Source organism: Tenrec ecaudatus, chromosome 14, assembly GCF_050624435.1.
Source record: "Tenrec ecaudatus isolate mTenEca1 chromosome 14, mTenEca1.hap1, whole genome shotgun sequence".
Lineage (NCBI taxonomy): Eukaryota > Metazoa > Chordata > Mammalia > Afrosoricida > Tenrecidae > Tenrec > Tenrec ecaudatus.
The window spans coordinates 110,184,374-110,203,451 of NC_134543.1; the positions used below are offsets into that span (position 1 = coordinate 110,184,374).

The window sequence follows — 19,078 nt, forward strand, 5'->3', positions numbered from 1 at the left end:
TTCCAGGTTTTCAGGACAGAGAACGATGAACGGAAGAGCAGAACTTCAAGCATCAGACTTCTCTGAAGTCCTTTTGTCTGTGGAAGACCTCGTTGCAGGTACTCCCTTGTGTGAGAGCTTACAAGAAACACTAGATTCAAAAGAGTCAGTATGCTAGCCCATGACACAGTGGTCTGTGAGGTCAAATCATCTACAAACAAATCTTAAGTCACGATCGTCCCTTTTCCCTTCATTCTCTCAGGACTGGATGGACCAGTCCTTCAGGGGCCGCACAACATGCGATGCCCGGGCGTGGCCAGCCAGTCGAAGCAGGGCTTGCGTGTCCATGGAAATTAAATGGTTCTCGGCCCTTCCTTTCTAGTCTAGGAAAGACTAAAGGATTGAACTCTCATAAATAAAAGCCCTTTGGTGCCTCCAGCTTTCCAAAGTGCCAAAGCGTGAAGAAGCAACACAAAGCAAAACAAGAAACTTGAGCATCATTATAAATAGGTGTGAGACAATATGAGAAGATTCCTTTTTATTCTCATAACACAGGGCTATACTTTACTAAGCATGGAAGCTCTTGGAAATTAAGTTGACGGTGAGCTAGTTCTCCAAGGGAAGTGGAAAGACACCCCCTCCTTGGCAGTTGAGGGGAATGATGGGTGAAAGTCCATTTCAGGTGCATGTCCCAGATTCCACTCTCTGTCATGTCTCAACACGGACACTGCTCAATTGCTTACTTGATTTAAGCTTGCTTACCTACAACGATTTTGTGAACCACTCTACAGAAAATTTGAATAATTCAGAATTCAATTAAGCTCAACTCGGGTGTACAATCACCATCTTTAACCTCAGGCATCTCAATGCTTTTTTTAAAAAACAATTTTATCGACCTATAATTCACATATCATACAGTTCAGTAGTTCAATCCTATTTAAAAGGAGTTGTACAATTACGTCTACATGCTTCGACTGATTTCAGAGGATGGAGCCTTTTGCAAACTGAAAGAACACGTGGAAAATTCGAGAGGACAGCTTTGTGACAAACACGACGGAGCAACATAACCCAACAAAGGCACACACCAACATTTCAAAGAAGCAGAGTGATGAGGAAGAGGGTTTCCAAGGATGACATTGTACTAGCTCATGTTTTCATCCCTTAATAGTCGGCATTTAAAAGGCTTTCAGTGAGAGGAAGGTGCTAAGGCAGCGCTACAAGAGTACCTGCTTGGCGATTTGTTCACAGTACTTGAACTCCAATTCGACCTCAAGTTTCTTCACGCGCTCTTGGAGAGCTTTCTCCTTCTCCTGCTCCACATCTCGCTGGATCTTTTGCTTCTGCTCGGCGGCCATCACTGCCATCTCCTTCTCCAAAAGGACACTCATGGGAGTCGCTGGGTCAGTCTGGCTGCCACACTCCAAGGTCTCCTTTGTCACGTCCTTGAGCGTTTGTTCCAGCTTAGACTGCCATTCCTTTTCGAGCTGCTGTGTGAGGCCTCGTTTGATCTGGTTTCCAAAGGAGAAATGTTTGGGAAGAAAGATCCTCCAATCAGTCAAAGCTGGAATCAATAGCTGGCCAATTCAAAGCAACCACAGCAGAGGCGGGAAGCCCTCAATACACTGCTGTGGCCATTATGTAAGCTGTAGGGAAACGTCCATGGAAATAGAACCCGGGTTGGTCCCTGGCCTTAACTCGCAATACAAAGTCCCCTGGAAGCGCTCCGTAGGGCGTGAGAGGTCAGCCAAGCTTGCTTGCAACATGCAACTTTCTGGAAACGCTAACATTGCCACTGCAGGGATGGCATAATTTGAAATGAGCTTTTGGGGGGCTATGAAGAACATGTATTTTCCCATAAACGCCAGCCTTCGTACAATGCAGACACTCCGTAGGCCTGTTTAGTCAACCTAAGCTAGAATCCAAACGCATATGAGGAGGCTTCAAAAGCTTCATGGGAAAGTTCCATGATGTCCTATTTCCATTTTCCCACAAAGTTCGCGAAGCCCTCCTCCTCGTTGTGCTCACTTGAACACATTGGGCTCTTGCTTGCCAGGATGGTAAATTCCACGGAGCAGATGCAGGAGGGGCAGTACTGGAAGTACGACATTATGATTCTCTCCCATCCACCTTCAGCAGTGAACGGGACAGAGCCACACAGAATCCGTCTCGGGCAAACGTGCGCAGTAGCAACATTTACGGGTCCCTTTTCCTGTTCTCCAGAGATCCTGGACCCTCAGAGTTCACCAATGGCTTCCCGGGTCCCCAGTGCCCCTGGGTCACCTTACTTGAAACAGCCCTCTCGGGTCACAGCTCGGGCTTTCCTGGCACTGTCATGGGAATATCAGATCTCCATCTCACTCCCTGAGAAAGTAATGGGCTAGCTAATCCAAACTTTTTAAAAAGAACAAAACCGTTTGTAAGAATGCATACCTACAGGGAATCCAGGGCGGATGATCCCTTCAGGACCAGGGTGTGAGGGGTGATACCGGGAGAGTAGAGGGTGAGTGGGTTGGAAAGGGGGAACCAATTACAAGGATCTACATGTGACCTCCTCCCTGGGGGACGGACAACAGAAAAGGGGGAGAAGGGAGAAGCCAGACAGGACAAGATATGACAAAAGAATAATGTATAAATTATCAAGGGCTCCTGAGGGAGGGGAGAGCGGGGAGGGAGGGGAAAAAAGAGGACTTGATGCAAAGGGCTTACGTGGAGAACAAATGCTTTGAAAATGATGAGGGCAAAGAATGTACAGATGTGCTTCATACAATTGATGTCTGTATGGATTGTGATAAGAGTTGTATGAGCCCCTAATAAAATGTTTAAAAAATAAAAGAATGTGCACCTAGGGAGCCAGTTTCATTCGGGGGCATTCTGATGCTATGTTTCTTAGGAAAGAGTGACTAGGAGACTGTATCTCAGGGGCCAGCACTAGATTAGTGGGAGCACCAGCTGGGGAGCAGGATGGAGAGCGGGGAACCTAAAGACAGGTGGACAGCTGTCCACCATTCTAGCTTGTGAACGCACGGCTCTCAATTAACAGCATTATGATGGACAGGAGATTCTGGTCTAAGTAAGCTGGTAAATTTATTTCATTCCCCAGCATTTTGGGGGGGAATCTCAAGTTGGATGTTAACTTTCTAGGAAACAAGTAGCACTGACCAGGGGTCCTCAAACTTTTTAAACAGAGGGCCAGTTCACTGTCCCTCAGACCTGTTGGAGGGCCAGACTATAATTTAAAACTTTTTTGAACAAATTCCTATGCACACTAAACATATGTTATTTTGAAGAGAAAAACAAAATGGGGCTAAAACACCTGGAGGGCCGGATAAATGTCCTCGGCGGGCCGCATGTGGCCCGCGGGCCTTAGTTTGAGGCCCCCTGACTTAGACAATGGAGGAATAAAGCTCACGGTTCTGAGCCTGCCCAGTCAGCGTGTCTTTCCTCTCCTCTACAGTCTGTATGATCTCTGCTGACTCAAGAGATTGCTCTGGAGTCTTCAGGGTGATTTCACCATAGGAAATGAGGTCACGGTGGCACCGAGGGGTATCAAAGGCGTGCCAAAAGACCTGCTGGCCCCCAACTTGGGTTAAAAATCAAGAAGGGAATTAAAAATATATACATACTGGTGTAAGACCTACTAATAGCTCAATTCTGAGCCATAAAAGGGGTGATTGTGCATGCACTTGGTCATTTAAAATACCAGGAAGGAAGTTAATACTACACTTTATAGAGGACGATAACCAGAAAGAAATGAAACTTTAACCCACACCTCTTCCTGTTCCTTCTCCCACTGGGCTTTGGCTAGTGTCAGCTCACTTGCAACCTGCTGCTTAGTATCCGTGTCCCGATCTCTCTGCCACTTGTCCTTCTCCAGCTTAAGGGTGTCATGGTACTTTTCTTCAAGCTGTACCTGTAGTCTGCTTATATACTCTTCTCGCTCTTCCAATAGCTGTTTCTTTAAACAGAATGAGATGAAGATCACTGTGTACAGAGTCTCCAGGTTAAACTTAGAAAATAATGATGATATGCATGCACTAGATAGCAGCAAGAGATATGAACATCAGCAACACTGTCTCCCTAAGGCCCAGGGAAGCTGACCTCCTGGGTAGGCATCAGCAACAGGGTGTTTGCCTGACTTGGCATTTCTGGCTGTCTGGTTCCTGGCTAGCTGGTCGATTTTCCACTGACCAAAAAAAAAAAAAAAGAAAGAAAAAGTGTATCCTGGAGACATAAAAATTTCTCAAAAGCTCAATGACTAAGAAAAATTTAGCAACCCAATTTAAAAATGGGGGGAAAGTCATCCATAAACCAAATCAGCATATTAAAATCATAGCCTGTCGGGAAAAGGAAAATTAAAATCATCAAAATATATTGTCTGAAATTTTTTTTTTAATCCTGACAATATCTAGTTCTAGAGAGGATGTAGAGAACATGAAACTTTCACACCCTGCTGAGGAAAATGCAAAATTCCAGCCACTCTGAAAAATGGCTTTACAGTTTCTTATAACGCTGTGTTACTCACTGCCATCGAGTCGATTCCAGGAGTTCGGGGCTGCAGACCAGCTGGTGGTTTCAAACTGCTGACCTTGAGGTTAGGCGCCCAAGGACTCACCCCTGGCACCCCCAGGGCTGGTCTGTTAGTTACACTCAAGTCAGGTCTGATTCAGGCCAGAGTAGAACTGCTTTGTAAGGTTCTCTTAGCTGGGAGCTTTCCGGGAGCAGGCTGCCAAGGTTTTTCTTGCTCAGAGCTGCTGAGTGGGCTTGAGCCGCCAATCTTTAGTTAGCAACTCATGGCAACCTGCTTACCCATCCAGCATCTTTGTCTTTTCTTGTAAAGGAAAACATGCACGGTGCCACTAGCCCAGGGCTCACTCTCCTAGGGGTTTACGCCAGAGAAATCAGCCTGTTGTTCATGCCAAACCCTGTACCCTATTGTTTTAAAACTCCTTTCGAGTTTTAAAAAACAGAGCTGTTATTTTGATGACGAAGGTGCACCTGACTGAAGCCGTGGTCTTTGGAGTCACCTCATGTGACCTGCAAAAGCTGGAAATGAAACGCACAGAGAAACAAGGTGTGCACTGGAATGATGGTGTTGGCCAAGACCACCAAGGAAGCCACGGTAGACTGGCAGGAGAACCAACAAGCCCATCGGAGGACATGCCTAACCAGAACTCTCCTTAGACGCAAGGATGGGGAAGCTTCAACTCTCTTTACTACGAACATGTCATGCGGAGTGACCAATTGTAAATACGTATTTAAAGACCACAAACAGGCAAACAAAAATCCCTCCAGATTCCTTATCCTGCAAACCTAAAGCATGGTCTAGCAGCTTTAAAAAGAAAAAAAAAAGGAGGAAAAGTAAAATTGTAATGGACTTGGAGCCTTTAGTGACAGAAAAATTCATCTCAAACAACAATAAAAAATGGAATGACCAACTGCTAGAAAATGACATCATGGTTGACAACATGGAGGGTGAAGAAAAACGACTGAGACCTTCAAGGTGATAGATGGGCTGACAGAGTAGCTGCAACATTAAACTCAAAGGTGTTATAAAGGTGGGACAACTGGGCAACATTTTGTTCTGTTAAAACTAAGATCGAAGGTGTTGAAGCTGACTGACTCTATGACAACTAAGAACAACGTGCAAAACCACCCAAAGTCACTGGTAAGGAGATACGTAAATTGTAACATATTGTGGCAATTACATAATCTGTTGTCAATTTGAGACGTAAGAGTGAAGGGGTGGAGTTTAGCCCATCAATCAGGGCGCAGCTTGATGACCTCATTTGGAGCCGCTAAGAAGATAAATCGTAGCTCGTTGGAGGAGGAACACACGTTCACTCCCTGCGAGACATGCTTGCTGACAAGACACATGAACCTACGCTAGAGGCCTGGAGCTGAAGGAAACACGTGGAGACCCCTGCCAGCGCTGAGATGCCTCTACGGCCACTGGATCCACAAGACTTTCCACCCACTGTTTTGGAAGATCATTGTATGTGTTTCATGAGTCGGAAGAGGAATTTATAGATTGGTATCGGACAATTGGGCTAATATCGGACTCATGGACTTGATCTGGACTGGGCTGGGATGCTTTCTCCGTATAGAATGACTCTTTGATATAAGTTCTCTCATACACATAGAGTGTCTCTGGATTTATTCCTCTAGTCAACCCAGACTAACACATATATCAATACAAGGGACTGCTCTTTATCAGAGAACAAACTCTGATACACATAAAAACAGAATGAATGAATGAATGAATGAATCTCAAAGTCCATATGCTGAGTATAAGAAGCTGGTCTCACAATTGTACCTATTGAATGATTCCATTTCTATGGCATTTGTGAAAAGACAAACCAGGGACAGAATAGACGAGGGGCCAGCTGTTAGGGGTGAGGGGGTGGGCAGAACTACAAAGGGATACCAGGAGAGTGCTTTCAGAAAGATGAAATTGTTCTGTATCCTGATGAATCTATACATCTGTTAGAACTCATAGAACTGAACACCCAAAAACCCCAAAAAGTTGATTGTACTGTTTTAAAATTTAAAACAAACAAACAATTTTTGGAGGAAAGACCATGTAACTCCTTTTTCTTCTTGCCCCAGTGTTAAAAAAAAACAAACAAAACAAAACCTTCATGAACCAAAATATTAGTAAGTGAAAGCTATTAATTGTAACTGCCTTCTTATATAAAGTCCGATTTATAATCAAATTCTTTTTTTAATATCAAAAAATATCCACCACTCATCTGTCACTTTGTGGCACTATGAGGAGGACTTAGGTGGTGTTGGGATACTGGAAATGATGCCACCAGGACTTCATCTGCCAGCAGGGGCGCCCAAGTGGAGACACGCCAGTGGCATTTGCAGACAAAGGTAGCCTGGGGATAAGGGCCTGGCGATCCACTGGAAAGCCCTGCATGGCAGGGGGCAGAACACCGTCTAAAATCGTGTCAGAGGATGAGCCCATCAGGTTGGAAGACAAAGTACAAATTGCTGGGGAACAGCTGCCTCCCTGAATGGAGCTGATCTGAGCGGCATGGACCTTCATTTGCTGTGTAGAAAGGGCTCCACATGAGGAGAAACAGCTGTAAACATCGATTCGTCATCAGATCATGGCAGGTCTACAGGATGGATATTTCAAAAGTGGAATGGAACACTTGAAGACGGATATCCTAAGTATCCGTGAGTTGACACTGCAGGCCAGTGAATTATGTAAGGTGGCTCTCTTCTCAACACAGTGTCTGTAACTCCCACCCAGCGACCCGTTCCTGATGAGTCTGGATAAGAAGGTGGGGTGGGTAGATACTGATTACATCACCTGGTTCAGCTGTGAGTGAGTACCATTGTGCTGGGTGTAAAGTGAGCCCTCTCAGAAGCAAGGACGAGGGCTCTCACTACCAGCAAGAGAGCCGTGGAGGAAGCATGTACTTCAAGATCCTGAGAAACCTACATGTTGAACCTCCTTGATCCAGGAGACAGCTCTGGCACCAGAGAAGCAACAGAGAAGTGGGAACAGCAGAACCAGGAGCCAGGGCATGAGACATAGCAGTGGACATTCTGGCCCAAAAGACAAAAATAAAAGCTAAGTGCCCTTGGGCAGAAGGCAAGCTTTTGGAGAGGGGCGTTTAATTAGGGGAGATGGGTTTGCTGGCCCACGGAGCCAGAGCTGGGTGTCTTGTAGTTGAGGCTTAGACAGTGGAGGCTTAAGGCCCTTTGGGCATGTATTAGTGGTCCTAAAGGAACGGTGTAACATAGCCTCTCCGAGCAACTCTACCCTAAGCATGCCCACCTGAATTGTAAACTGTCACTTCCTTAATAAATCCCATAATAGAAAAAGCATTGTTTGTGACTTCTATGTGGCCATTGCAATGAATTCTAGAACCTAGTTAAAAAAAAAAAAAAAGTGCCGAGAGTATCATGGATATAGACCGTACACTGGCATTGGCCATTTTAAATCAGACAATCACATGGTCTATGCTGGGAATGACAGATTGAAGAGGAATGGCGTCACATGCGCCATCAAACGGAACTTTCCGAGACTGATCCTGAGTGCAATCATGTCGGTGATAGTATCCTAGCCCTAAGCCCATAGGGAAGACCAGTTCATACAAATGTTATTGAAATGAACACACCCTCCACTAATGTCAAAGGGGAAGACATCTGAAATCGATCAAACATGCAATCACGATACGTTGCTAATTAATGGTGACTGAAATGTGGAAGTTGGAAACCAAGAAGGATCTCACTGTCACCAATTCGATGCTGACTCATAGCAACCTTATAGAACAGGGTACAACTGCCCGCTGCAAGTTTCTGAGACTATCACTCTGTTCCCCCTCAGGGCGGCCGGCGGTTTCCAACAGCTGACCTTGCAGATCACAGCCCAACTCAACAAACAGATGCAACATTGGAAGTGCTCACTCATCCTTGCCAAGAAATTTGGAAGACAGCTTCCTGGCCCAGGAAATCCATATGCTTGCCCATTCCAAAGAAAAGGTATCCAACCAATGTGGAAAGTAGCTAATATTACTATCACATGCAAGTAACCCTATGCTGTAGAATTCAAAACCAGTTTCAAAAGTACACTGACAGGGAACTGTCAGAAATTCAAGCCAGACCGAGTTTAGAAAATGCTGTGGTAGGAACCTTGCTGAAAGCAGAGAGTACAAAATTTAAAATCGGAAAAGGTGCCCATCAGGGCCATGGCCTTTCACTGTAATTATTTGGTCTGTATGCTGAGCAAATAATCCAAGAAACTGGATGAGAGGGAGGACGCAGCATCCGAATTGGAGACGGTCCATTAACAACCTGTGACGTGCAGAAGACACAACCGTGTCTGCGGCAAATAAAGAGGACTTGAAGCACTGACGGGTGAAGGTCAAAGAGTTCATTCTGAATGGATGACATCACAGCAACACGGAAACAAAAGTCTTCACAGTTGGACCCATAGACAATGGCATGGGAAATGGAGAAAATGTTAAAGTTGTCAAGTATTTTTCTTTTTCTCTGTTCCACGACCAGCACCCACGGACGTGTCAGTCAAGAAAACAAATGTGGTAATTCGCTGGGCAGATCTACTTCAAAAGACTAAAGTACTACAGAGATTTCCATCTGAGTACTATGGCATGTTGGTGCAAGCCATGGGATTTCCAGGAGCATACAAAAGCTGGCCAATGAGTAAGGAAAGACGGATGAATTGAGGCACTTGAATGACGATTTGGCAAAGAATATTGAGAATTCTGGACTGCCAAAAGAACAAACAAATAGATCTTAGAATAAGTACAGTAGGAATGCCCCTTAGAAACGAAGAAGGTAAGATGTCATCTCATGTACTTAGGACATGTCATCAGGAGGGACCAGTTTCTGGAGAAGGACATCAGGCTTGGTCAGGAGAACAAAGGCAGACACTAGCTACATCAGTGAGTTCACACCTGGGCTGACCTGGGCTGACACTGGCTACATCAGTGAGTTCACACCTGGGCTGACCTGGGTTGACACTGGCTACATCAGTGAGTTCACACCTGGGCTGACACTTGCTACATCAGTGAGTTCACACCTGGGCTGACACTGGCTACATCAGTGAGTTCACATGCGGCACACACTGTGAGGCTGGTGCAGGACCCAACAGTGCTTCAGGTTTACACATATGAAAGATACTGTCTACAACGTCTGCTCCTAGGGTCCGGTTCGTCTGCGCGCAGATTTAGTCCAAATACAATGTGTATCTGTGATCGGTGGATGGAGGCAGATAAATTCTCTCAGGGAGACACTTGTGTTAGTCTCTCATCCAGGATGAGATTTCAAAGAGTCGAACCAAAACAGGAGCTTCCTAAGGGATCTGCTGGCCCCGTGAAATGCAAGGCAGAAAGATCAACTCAAAAGGTTGCGGTGAGTCCTTTGGGGACCCCAAAGGGACATCCTTGATTGTTCTCAAAGGATGAAGCATGATCATGGGGGCTTGTTAAGAAGTTGCCCAAGCTGCCATTCTGACATGGTGTGAATCCAAGAGCACAGAATCCTTTGGAGGAAAGAAACACCACCTTCGGAAGGGTACAGACCAAGACAGATGACACAGTGAGGAGCGCAGCCTCAATTTCAAGATTTAATAAAGGGGTAGATTACTTGACATTAGCGGCCCAATGCATAACCACTACACCACCAGAGCTCCTAAGTAGCGGGGGAGGGGGGGGAATAATCTGTAGCAATTCTTTATTCATTACCCTCAAATCCTTTTCTTCTAAGGTTTTAAAAGACTCTTTTAATCTTAACTGTGTATCTTGTGAACTCTATTAGGGTGACAGAGTCTAAAGTAAAGAGACCTCCTGCTTTGTCTTCCCCAATTCGTGGGAGCAAGTGCACTGGCTGCAGTGATACTAGTGAGGCCGGAGAAAAGACCATTCTACTGTACCTTCTCCTCCTGAAATTGCTGCTCCTTCTCAATGGTCTTCCTGAGGTTAAATTCCAGATTGTCCTTCTCTCTGCACACTGCCAGGTAACACTCCTGTACAGTGGCCATTTCCTTATTCATCTTATCTAAGTCAGACCTTGGATACACAAAACCGGGAATCAATAACCACACACACACACACACACATGCACAAGGGCTATAAGGGGCAAAAGAGGAAAACGCCGTCTCTGGTCTTTTAAAAGGAAGATGGTATCTCCTTCCAGCTCACCTAAGCTGCAAGCGATTCCCCTCGTAAACCTCAAAGAGCTGCTGCTTCTCCAAAGCATGCTTAGCTAGCAGGCTCTCCCGGATTTGCGTTTTCATGGCTTCGTGGTGCTGCTGGTAAGTCCTCTCACACCTAAACTCAGAAAGCAGGACGAAGGCAATGGGCACACCATTAACTGGCAACACCAAGATGAATCGAGTTTCCTTCCATCCTGCCCTCCCTCCCATCTGTTTCCCCTAATGCAAGCTCATTAAAGTCAGGTTGGATTTTCCCCAACCCAAAGCGGTAATAATTCATTTCCAACAGAGAGCCTCATGAGAATTTTCAAAGTTTTTCCTTCAGATGTTTCTAGAGAATAATTAGAAAAACAGATGGGCGCATGCCCCAGTTCTTCAAGCAGAAACCATAGTTCTTGTTGAGAACTTCTGCTTAGAAGACTTGAAACCATCCACGATGTAGTTCCCGAGTTTCAACTGCTCCTCACTGAGCGCAAAAACTAGCAGGGCCCGACTCACACGTAAGTTATGTCCCAAAAGTCTGTTTCCAAGTTTATGATCTGGTACTTAGAAGACATAGTTCCTCCCACAGATAGCTTCCTTATGAAGATTAGTTCAAGCCCCAGACTAGTCTTAGAAAAACAACAAACTAAGCAATTCTATTTCTGTGAGCTATGGCTTTAACGGTGCTATAGAAACCAACCCACTATATAACACTGCTTCTATGGAAAATATGTTCCACATTCTAATTGAAAAAGAGAGGCATCTTATGGTCTCAGTAGAGACGGTTTGTTCCATCATCGTTTCTCTGGACTCTTCCTGATGGGTAGGAGAGGGGAAGGAGGAGGGAGGGAGGCAGGCCTTGGGACTACCTAGAGACCTTACCTATCCACAATTTCTTGTTTGTCACGGTCAAAATCTTGTACCATTTGTCTCATTTGATTACATAATTCTTGATTTGTACTTCTCAGCTTTTCATCGGTTTCTTTAAGTTCCTAGGTACATAAGAATTAAGGACTAAGAAGGGAGAAAAAGCATCATTTCTATTGTCTAACGTAATCTTTTTGGCACAATATGACTGTCATTATTTTCCAAAAGAAAAATTTTCTTCACACCTTAAGAATATAGGTTTGCTGGAGGCACAGGGAATCCAGGGTGGATGATACCTTCAGGATCAGGGGTGTGAGGGGCGATGCTGGGAGAGTGGAGGGTGAGTGGGTTGGAAAGGGGGAACTGATTACAAGGATCCACACGTGACCTCCTCCCAGGGAGATGGACGGCAGAGAAGGGGGGGAAGGGAGACTCCGGATAGGGCAAGATATGACAAAATAACAATCTGTGGATTATCAAGGGCTCATGAGGGAGGGGGGAGCGGAGAGGGAGGGGAAAAAAAGAGGACCTGATGCGGAGGGGTTAAGTGGAGAGCAAATGCTTTGAGAGTGATTAGGGCAAAGAATGTGCGGATGTACTTTATACAATTGATGTATGTATATATGTGGATTGTGATAAGAGTTGTATGAGCCCCTAGTAAAATGTAAAAAAAGAAAAAAAAAGAAAATGATTAGGGCAAAGAAGGTACAAATGTGTTTTATACAATTGATGTATGTATATGTATGAATTGTGATAAGAGTTGTATGAGCCCTTGATAAAATGTTTAAAACAAAACAACAACAAAAAAGAATAGAGGTCCATGTTCTCTGATAAGTAGCTTTCTGATGGAAGTAAAGGTTAAAATTTTGTGTTAATTTTGCGATACAGAGACTGAAAACATTTAAGCCTACAACTATTATCTAAATCATGCTTTAAAGTACTCCTGGATTTGAATAATCTTTAACAATGATACATATAAGTAAGGTTTAACTTTGGGGCCAAAGCCTGGCAGAGAGAGAACACCTTTACAAGTTACATTACTATACAGACAGGAAATTACCTTCAGATAAAACTACTGCCTAGTGACCACACTTAATTACCTACTAATAAACTCATTACTAGGGCTGGTCGCCTCTTTGTCGTCAAAAAGGCCACTATATATTTTGTATTTAATGAAGCCATGAAAACGCTCAGACAATAGAGAAAGGGAGAGAGAGAAAAAAAAATCAGTCACCTGATTCTGTTGTTGTAAAACCTGAATTTCATTTTTAAGTTGTAGAATGTCATCTCTTCCCATCGTGTCAGGCGTAGAGGGGCCAGGCCATAACTGATTGATTGGTTTTTCTGAACTGCCTGTTTTAATCTGAATATTATAAAGAAGCTGAAATTTATTCAGGTCCTTAAAAATCATTTCAAATAAATTCATCTTTAGAAAGACATTGCTAAAGCACACAAACACTCCCCAGAGCTTTCACCCATCTTCTCTAAACGCAGCCACAGCACAGCCACCTGAGAAATGAACACAGCAACAGTGCTATTGAACTAATCTGGAAACTTGATACAATCTCCCCCGACTCCTTCCTGATGTCCTTTCACTGGCCCATGATCTAACCCACGGTCTCATGTGGAATTTACTTATCCTCTCTCCCCAGTCTCCTCTTGTCTTGAACAGTTCTTGGATCATTTCTTAGTTGCCTTCAAAACTTGTGACAGTTTTTCAAGAGTACTACACAGTTACTTTGTGGGAAGCTCCTCAATTCAGGGATTTCTGATGTTGAATTCATTATTAAATTCAGGGTATGCACCATGGGCATGAATGTGCCAGCAGTGATGTTGTGTCCTCTCCAGTGAGGCACATCCATCTGTAGGCACGCTAAGGGACAGCTCTGGTTTATCACTGAGGATGTTTAACTTGCAACCGTTGGTTAAGGCCCTGTGGGGCAGGCTTCGCCATTACCAAGTTACCATCCATTTGCAGTGAAAAGCATCTTATGTCAAGATCCTTGGTGAGAATGCAGATGTCCCAGTTCTCATTATATTTTCCACCTAATTAGGTGTTCTGTGTCTGCACTTATTTAGTTGGATTGGTGTGCACTCATGGATCGCTGTTTTATTCAACAGAGATATGTTTAAGACTGATGAGCTTTGATAAATTGAGCATTTTCCTCTTCTATTTTTCAGTGTTCTTTATTCAGTCAAGAGTATAAAGATTTTTTTAAAATACCTACTGTACTTCATTTGCTTTTTGTCTGTCTACCTTCCTGGGCTCTGAGCATTCTTCTGCTGCGTTTAAACCCATCAGGGTCCAACTGATTCATTTGGGGGGTGGGGCAGGGTTAGCCCCATGGGGTCCATTCTGACACATGCAACCCCAGGTGTGAAGAGCAGTATCACTCCCTGGGGCTTCCAAAAGATCACCTGGCCGATCTTCTGAGGCACCTCAGAGTGGATTCGAACGCCCAACCTTTTGGCTAACAGTCCATTGAACCACCTGTGCCAGCCAGGGCCTGGGATAGGAGAAGCATGTGTGCCTCATGACCATGTAAGGTAACCTGAGGCTCTGCATCGGTCCTCCCAACTCGGCGTTGGGCAGCAGTCTTCCCCGGTTCAGAGGCTGAGCACGCTGGGGTGCACATTTCCCTGTTCATGTGTCGTCTTTCTCAGAAGCCACTTCTAAGACCGCAGTCAGAGAACAGAAATTACCTGACTATGAACTTGAGTGCTATTTTTTTAAGACCATCTTTTCGCTAATTTATGTCATCTCCCTTTCCTCGATCTAGCAAAGAATGTGTTCACTGAACAGATCTTTACTGAGAAAGCAGGTGGCAGTTTTTCAAGATGCTCTTCCCAAGAAATCGCCTTCGGTCACACATTGACTCAGAGGAGGCACCGGGAAAAACGAGTGTAGATGTAGAAGGCTGAGAAAGCCCCTCCTCAAAAGAGCAGCTCGACCCAGTGCCGACCCCGATATGGGCTAGCTCATCCACCGGTTGGTCTCGTAGGCTGTCGAAACCTCGGCGGAGGCCGTGTAAACAACACCAGGTATATCCACCACCAACGGCCACAATTGGGCAAGTGTGTATGTGCGGTAAATTCTGTTAGTACCTACTTCATAGACCAATGAAAGCAGCCAGTTGGGGAGCAGACTCAAATCCAGTTCCTTATGCTTCTAATCCTTGGATGGTTCTCAACCAGCTCGTTACGTCAGTCAATGCCAATCACCCTGATGGGGATACAACCTTACATTCTCACCTCCTCTAAGAAACAATTACAATGATTTCATTGAAAGCTATTCATTGTGTTCCTGGTAGAGGAGGCCGCTCTTGTTTGGCTATCAAAAGTTAAAGTCAGGTTGTACTCATCAAATACAGTTAATTGAGATAAGGAACCAGCTTTCACAGTAAAAACACACTTATTTTGGCAAAATAAATGGGCCACAATTAAAATTCCATCATAATGAGCGCCACAGAAAATCCAACGCACTCTGCTACAACAGGCTTGGTTTCATGAACACAAATCCTAGCTACAGACTTGGGAGAGAGAGGCTCCACACAGGGTGCAAAACGGTATTTTAATCCGGGAGGAAAAGGACTGTACCACCTACATCCACGTTCCCTTTCCTGAGTCATTACGTCTTCTGGGTGTTTTGTTCTATTGGGCAGATAGATTGGATGGTCGGGCTTTGTGAAATGCAGAAGGGTGAAACGGGATCTGTTAAAGCTCAAGCTCAAGGACCTCTGTGATGGCGCGGTTGTGGAAATGACCTTGGCCTATTGTATTAGTCCCTGCTAAAAGGCACAACTGCTAGCCTAAAAGACCAGTGGAAGAAAGGCCTGGCTACCTGCGCCTATAAAGAGTGCAGCCAGGAAAACCCTACGGGGCAGTTTTCCTCGGTAACACACGGGATCCCCACCATAATCAACAGCAGTGGGTTTGAATTTATTTGCAGTGGGTTTTTTGTATCAGTTTGTTTTCAGACAGACTCCGTAACCTGACAAATTCCTCCAAGCTCCTTTTTTTTTTTTTAATAGTGGATGATTTCAATTTTTTTGCTTCTATGACTCCGGCATCAGGCTCCACCCAATTCAGCTCCTCTCCCCTCTGTACCACTACACCATGAGTTCCTTCAACCGGATGACTTCTGTTGTAGGCGCATAGGCCAGAGAATTCTCTTAGACAAAGTGCTTCAGGCTTTCATTGGGGCGACTTGACTGGACTATATCAGAATACTGCTGATTCGGGCTCCAGTCTCGGGAAATTCAGAGACCTTGTTAGGCAGATGCTTCTGTGTATTCGTTATGAAGGAATCTGACCTAAATGACATCACCTTTGCCAGGTGCTGAGACTAACCAGCAAATATATTCCTGTAAGTGGCATTTCTTTTTCCTTCTTTCAACCTTACCTCTTTTAAAAAAATAAATAAATAAAAGGCCAATGAACCTCTGAAAGCTGAACGTTTAATTTGACTACAGAGAGTGGTAATGCTTTCTCAGTGACTCTGGGGAAAAAAAATTGTCCTTGAACTCGACAAAGCTCACAAACCTCGGTCTGGACGCTCTTCTCGGCGCTCTCCACTTGATGGGCCCCTTCCCTCTTCATAGGACGGTCTTGGAGCTCCTTCTGCAACTGGGAGACCAGATGGCGCTTCACTGAGTTGCTGCCCAGCAAACGCTGCACTTCCGCTTTCAGCTTCAGAATGAGCTGGTCTTTGGAGAGCGCTTCGTTTGGGTCTTCTTGCTGCACCATGCTAATAGAGAAATCGTCATTTTTATGATTCAAGTTTGTAGCAAACCATGCCTGATTCTTTCTGAGAAGGCGCCATCCATCGTGATAACCGTGCATGCTGACCTGGCACGGTTACACTAGCATTTCAAAACAATGGTAACCTTTTTCCTACACCAGGGTGCCTTTGCGATGCCTATAGATACACAGAAAGAACTTCATCCTTAGGGTGACCCCTTCCAAGTTCAGTCCTGCGCTCTCACGACGAGGGGCTCAGCCCCATGATTGTAGACGTGGCTTGCATTTTATTTTGGGGAAACTGCATGCTGTACATGCATGGCTTCAACGACTCTAAGGGAAACATGAGCATTAAGAGTGATAAAAAAAGAGGATGCGCTGGCCATCCTAACCAACAACTCCTGTATCTCTTGATTTACTGAAACGCAAGACTGGGCGAATAGCTGAATAATGGGGGTTGGAGAAAAAAGGCTTTTGTTTTGTTCTTTTTTTTCTTTTTTTTTCTTCATGTCTGTCTATAAAAGACAGGCAGGATAAACAATCCCAAGGAGAAAACATTGGCACCGACCGTTCCAGGGAATATGGGAGAAGGGAAGGTGGGGGAAAGGGAGGGGGGAGCCAACAAACCCAGGGTCAAGGGAACAACAGGCGTTCTAAAATCAGTGGCAAGGAGGGCATAGAATGCCTGGCGGGGTTTGATCAAGTACAACGTAGCTGAGAGATTACAGAGAACTGAATGAAGGTCGAACATGACAGTGGGACAGGAGGAAGGTAAAAGGAAATAGAAGAAAGAACTAGGAGGCAAAAGACATTTATAGAGGTATAAATATAGGCATACACATATGTAAATACATTAATATATAATGACAGGGATATAGGTCTATGTACATATACTTTAAGTATCAAGGTAGCAGATGGACATTGGGCCTCTATTCAAGTCCTCCCTCAAGGCAAGAACACTTTGTTCTATTAACCTGGCATTCTGTGGTGCTCACCTTCCTGACATGATTGCTGAAGACAAAGTGGGTGCATAGGCAAATGTGGTGAAGAAAGCTGATGATGCCTGCCTATTAGAAGATATAGTGTCTGGGATCCTAAAGGCTTGAAGATAAACAAGCGACCATCTAGCAGGGAAGCAACAAAGCCCACATGGAAGAAGCACACCAGCCTGTATGATCATGAAGTGTCGACAGGATCAGGTATCACGCATCAGAAGACCCAAAACAAACCATTAGAATGAGGCGAACAAGAGGGATCTTAGTAGTGACCCGAAACCCATCTGTAGACAATTGGACAAGCCTTCACAGAAGCATCACAAGGAAGTGACGAGTCAGCAAGGGTGCAGTACAGCACCGACGAAACACACAACATTCATCTAGTTCTTTAATGCTTCCTCCTCCCCACTATTATGACCCTAGTTCTACCTTACAAATCCGGCAAGACCAGAACATGTACGCTGGTACAGATAAAAGCTCTAACCTCATGGAATCCAGGACAGATAAACCCCCACACCCTCCAGGTACAGTAATGGGGGTAGCGATACCATGAGGGTAGGAGAAGGTACAGGAAGAAGAGGGAGAAGGGGGCAACCAATCACAATGATTGACATATAACACTCACTGGGGGGAGGGGCGGGTAATACCAGAAACATGGATGAAGGGAGACAGCAGAAAGTGTAAGACATGAAAATAATAATTTATCATTTACCCAGGAGGGTGCAGAAGGGAGGGGGGAAAATGAGGAGCTGATATCAAGGGCTCAAGTAGAAAGAAAATGTTTGGAAATGATGATGGCAACCTATGTACAAATGTGCTTGATACAATTACACTGTTATAAGAGCTGTAAGAGCCCCCAATAAAATGATTTATATAAAAAAAGGAAACCACACTTAATTTCAATCCAATGTTCTTTTCAATACATTTCAAAAAGGGCATGAGAAGTTCTGCTTCTTGCCACAACACAGTAACAAGGACCAGATTTATCCTTCTGCCGTCAATTACAAGGAAATCCAGGGAGAGGTAGGAAACAATGATGCTCGGGCATTCACAAAGTCAGCCCAGTGAAGTGATCCTGAGAGCAGGGAAACAGACATCGCTCCAGCCGAAGCACAGGGAGGGCAAGCCCCAACAGAGCCTCCCAATGTCAAAGAATTGTAGAGAAAGGTTTTAGATCCGAGGGAGAAAGCACGGGGCCAGAGCGAGCTGTGCACGGAGCGAGCTCCACAGATCTGGGTATGCTTCTGAATCTGGTCCTTGTTAGTCTACTACGGCATGAAGCACACATTCTCATCCCAGTTTGGAAATGTAGATCAGGTGTCTGTAGTCTGGGGCTAATTTGGCCCCATGATAAGGCAAGACTCGGTGCCCTTATTAGTCTTCCTGCCTGAAATAGCTAGATACCAATAAAACATATCAAACAATGATTTTCAACCACTGGACAACAGAACGCGTACTGCATACCGGCTGAGGGAGCAGAATGGAGAGGGCAGAAATAGACCTATAAGCACATGGCCAATTGCTAATCAATAAAGATTTTAAGACAATTGGACAAGGAAAGTTTCCCTGACGAAGGGTATTAGACCAACTAGACATCACCATGGGAAAAAGAAAAGCAACTCTTACTTTATAGCAGAATCAAAAATTAACAGTGGATCACAGGCATAAATGTACGAGCTAAAACTGGCAAACTAGAAACAAAGCAGGAGAAAAATTTTTGTGGCTTTGGTTTAGACAAAAAGAAATATTAAATAGGACCTAAAACACATAAAAGAGAAACTGGATCAACTGGAATTCATAAAAGCATAAAACTTTTGTTCTT

The 19,078-nt window shown here is 44.6% G+C and overlaps 1 protein-coding gene across 5 annotated transcripts in view; it reads right to left on the bottom strand.

The window, feature by feature from the left end:
• Window positions 1-19,078, bottom strand: part of CEP152 (centrosomal protein 152) — an 89,009-nt gene that overhangs the window by 25,244 nt on the left and 44,687 nt on the right. For 3 of the 5 annotated variants that reach the window (XM_075531211.1, XM_075531212.1, XM_075531210.1), the window contains exons 13-19: window positions 16,064-16,268; window positions 12,756-12,884; window positions 11,537-11,646; window positions 10,659-10,787; window positions 10,391-10,526; window positions 3,749-3,934; window positions 1,206-1,487 (exon numbers count right to left, since the gene is read on the bottom strand). In XM_075531211.1, the coding sequence (XP_075387326.1) occupies window positions 1,206-1,487; window positions 3,749-3,934; window positions 10,391-10,526; window positions 10,659-10,787; window positions 11,537-11,646; window positions 12,756-12,884; window positions 16,064-16,268 (1,177 nt within the window). The remainder of the gene's footprint in view (window positions 1-1,205; window positions 1,488-3,748; window positions 3,935-10,390; window positions 10,527-10,658; window positions 10,788-11,536; window positions 11,647-12,755; window positions 12,885-16,063; window positions 16,269-19,078) is intronic. The other 2 variants (XM_075531214.1, XM_075531213.1) reach the window with 1 other exon arrangement.